This window comes from Berghia stephanieae, chromosome 6, assembly GCF_034508935.2.
Source record: "Berghia stephanieae isolate SIO BIC M18660-M18661 chromosome 6, UCSD_Bste_1.3, whole genome shotgun sequence".
NCBI classification, from domain to species: Eukaryota; Metazoa; Mollusca; class Gastropoda; order Nudibranchia; family Aeolidiidae; genus Berghia; species Berghia stephanieae.
The window spans coordinates 14,633,796-14,635,506 of NC_088365.1; the positions used below are offsets into that span (position 1 = coordinate 14,633,796).

The following is a 1,711-nucleotide window of genomic DNA, read 5'->3' on the forward strand; positions in this document are numbered from 1 at the left end:
TACTCTACCCGGATGACGTCAGGAGTGAGCTGTGCTGTCCCCTCAGGTCCCCTGACACAATTGTCAATGGGTTGAATATTACAATGAGGGTGGAACACAAAATACAAGTCGTAAGACAAGACGACTCGACACAAGTTGGCCTTGACGACATTGACATGGAGGATGTCAGGAAGCTGCAGTCGGATGATCATCACATGACCCACCTGCTATTATGGTTGAAATTAGGAGCAGACCCAGAAATGTCGGACTTGATGTTGTCCGGCCAGGAAGAAAAGTTCTACTGGGTGCACCGCAACCTGTTCTTCCTGATCGATGGAGCCTTATACAGAAGAGACGAAGGCCCACGAAACCTCCTTGTCATACCTACGCCTTTAACAAATTGATGTTAGGTAAGGAATTGAGCACACCGGTGGAATTGGTTATACCAGGGAAACGTACAAACCCACAGTCTCCTGAAGATTATGTCAACTCTCTACAGCAGGGGTTAGAGATAGCCCACGAGACTGCGAGAACCACCCTCCGAACTGAGCTCAAGAGGACGAAGAGGGACTACCACATCAAAGCCCACGTCCATTCCTTCAAGAGGGGACAGGCGGTTTATTACCTGGATAAATCGAGTGTGAAAGGAAAGTCCAGTAAGCTGAAACCTGTATGGACTGGACCAGCCATCATCTCCACGGTCCTGACCCCCGCCACATACATTGTCAAATTCAGGAACTCGGAGATTAAGACAGTCAACCATGACCACCTGAAGCCATGTTGGGACCGGACTATCCCAGCCTGGATCCGAAAGGAAAGGGAGGCCATCGAGTCTGGCCAGGAAATTACTTACTGTACTTGTGGAAAGCCGGACGATGGAGACCTCATGGTTGCGTGTGACAGGTGTTTCGACTGGTTCCACGGCAGGTGTGTCAACCTGACGAGGAACCAAGCGAGGCAACTGAAAACTTTCATTTGCCCATCCTGTTCTCACTAATCTTTTTCTTTAATCTCCGCAGATGACCTCTTTCTCACGGGATGTGACCCTCTTCCGGGATTTCCTGCGGTTCCGAGAAGAGATGCCGAGAACGCCGGCAGACGCTCTCCTCCGGGGCGTAACCCGGAGCACGCGATTCGGAATCGCAGGCAACCCTGGAGAAATTCCACTAGACGCTCGAGGACTCCTCCAATCACCTCGAGACTTGGGAATAGATCCCGGACCTCCGCCGTCGCCTCTAACTCTAACCAGGAACGGAGGTCCCGTGACCGTAGGAGACGGTCCCGCTCGCCCCGTCGGGCCCACAGAACTAGTACCCCGGCCCGACAGAGCCGCGATCGGCCTCCCAGCAGGCATAGGAGGGACGACCAAGAGCAAGCCGACCGCCGAGACAGATCTCGCCGCCGCCGGGGGGACTTCCGCAGCCTGCGGAATCAGCTTAAGAGGGCCAGGCAGGAGCTGGCCTCCCTCCGGACCGAGGCGGCTGAGGTCACCCGTCTCCGGGAGGAGAATAAAAGAATGAAGGAGAGAGAGCCCTCGATGGAGCTGTCCCTCCACAGCTCTGTCTTAGACAGCTAGGTGCTAGGGCGAGCAACCGTGTAAATAGATTTATTGTTGCCCCAGCCCCCGGAAAGGGCTTTCCTTTTATTTTAGCCCTAGGTAAGGGCCTTCTTTATTTTTTGTTCGGCCCTAGGAAAGGGCCTTCCTTGTTTTATTTTACCCCCCTTTTTTGTT

General features: G+C 53.5%; 1 protein-coding gene across 1 annotated transcript; it reads left to right on the forward strand.

Moving 5' to 3' along the window:
- Positions 1-382: 382 nt before the first annotated feature.
- Positions 383-976, forward strand: LOC144975780 (uncharacterized). The gene has a single exon (XM_078919967.1). It carries the CDS (start codon positions 383-385, stop codon positions 974-976), a length of 594 nt encoding a protein of 197 aa, XP_078776093.1.
- Positions 977-1,711: the final 735 nt, after the last annotated feature.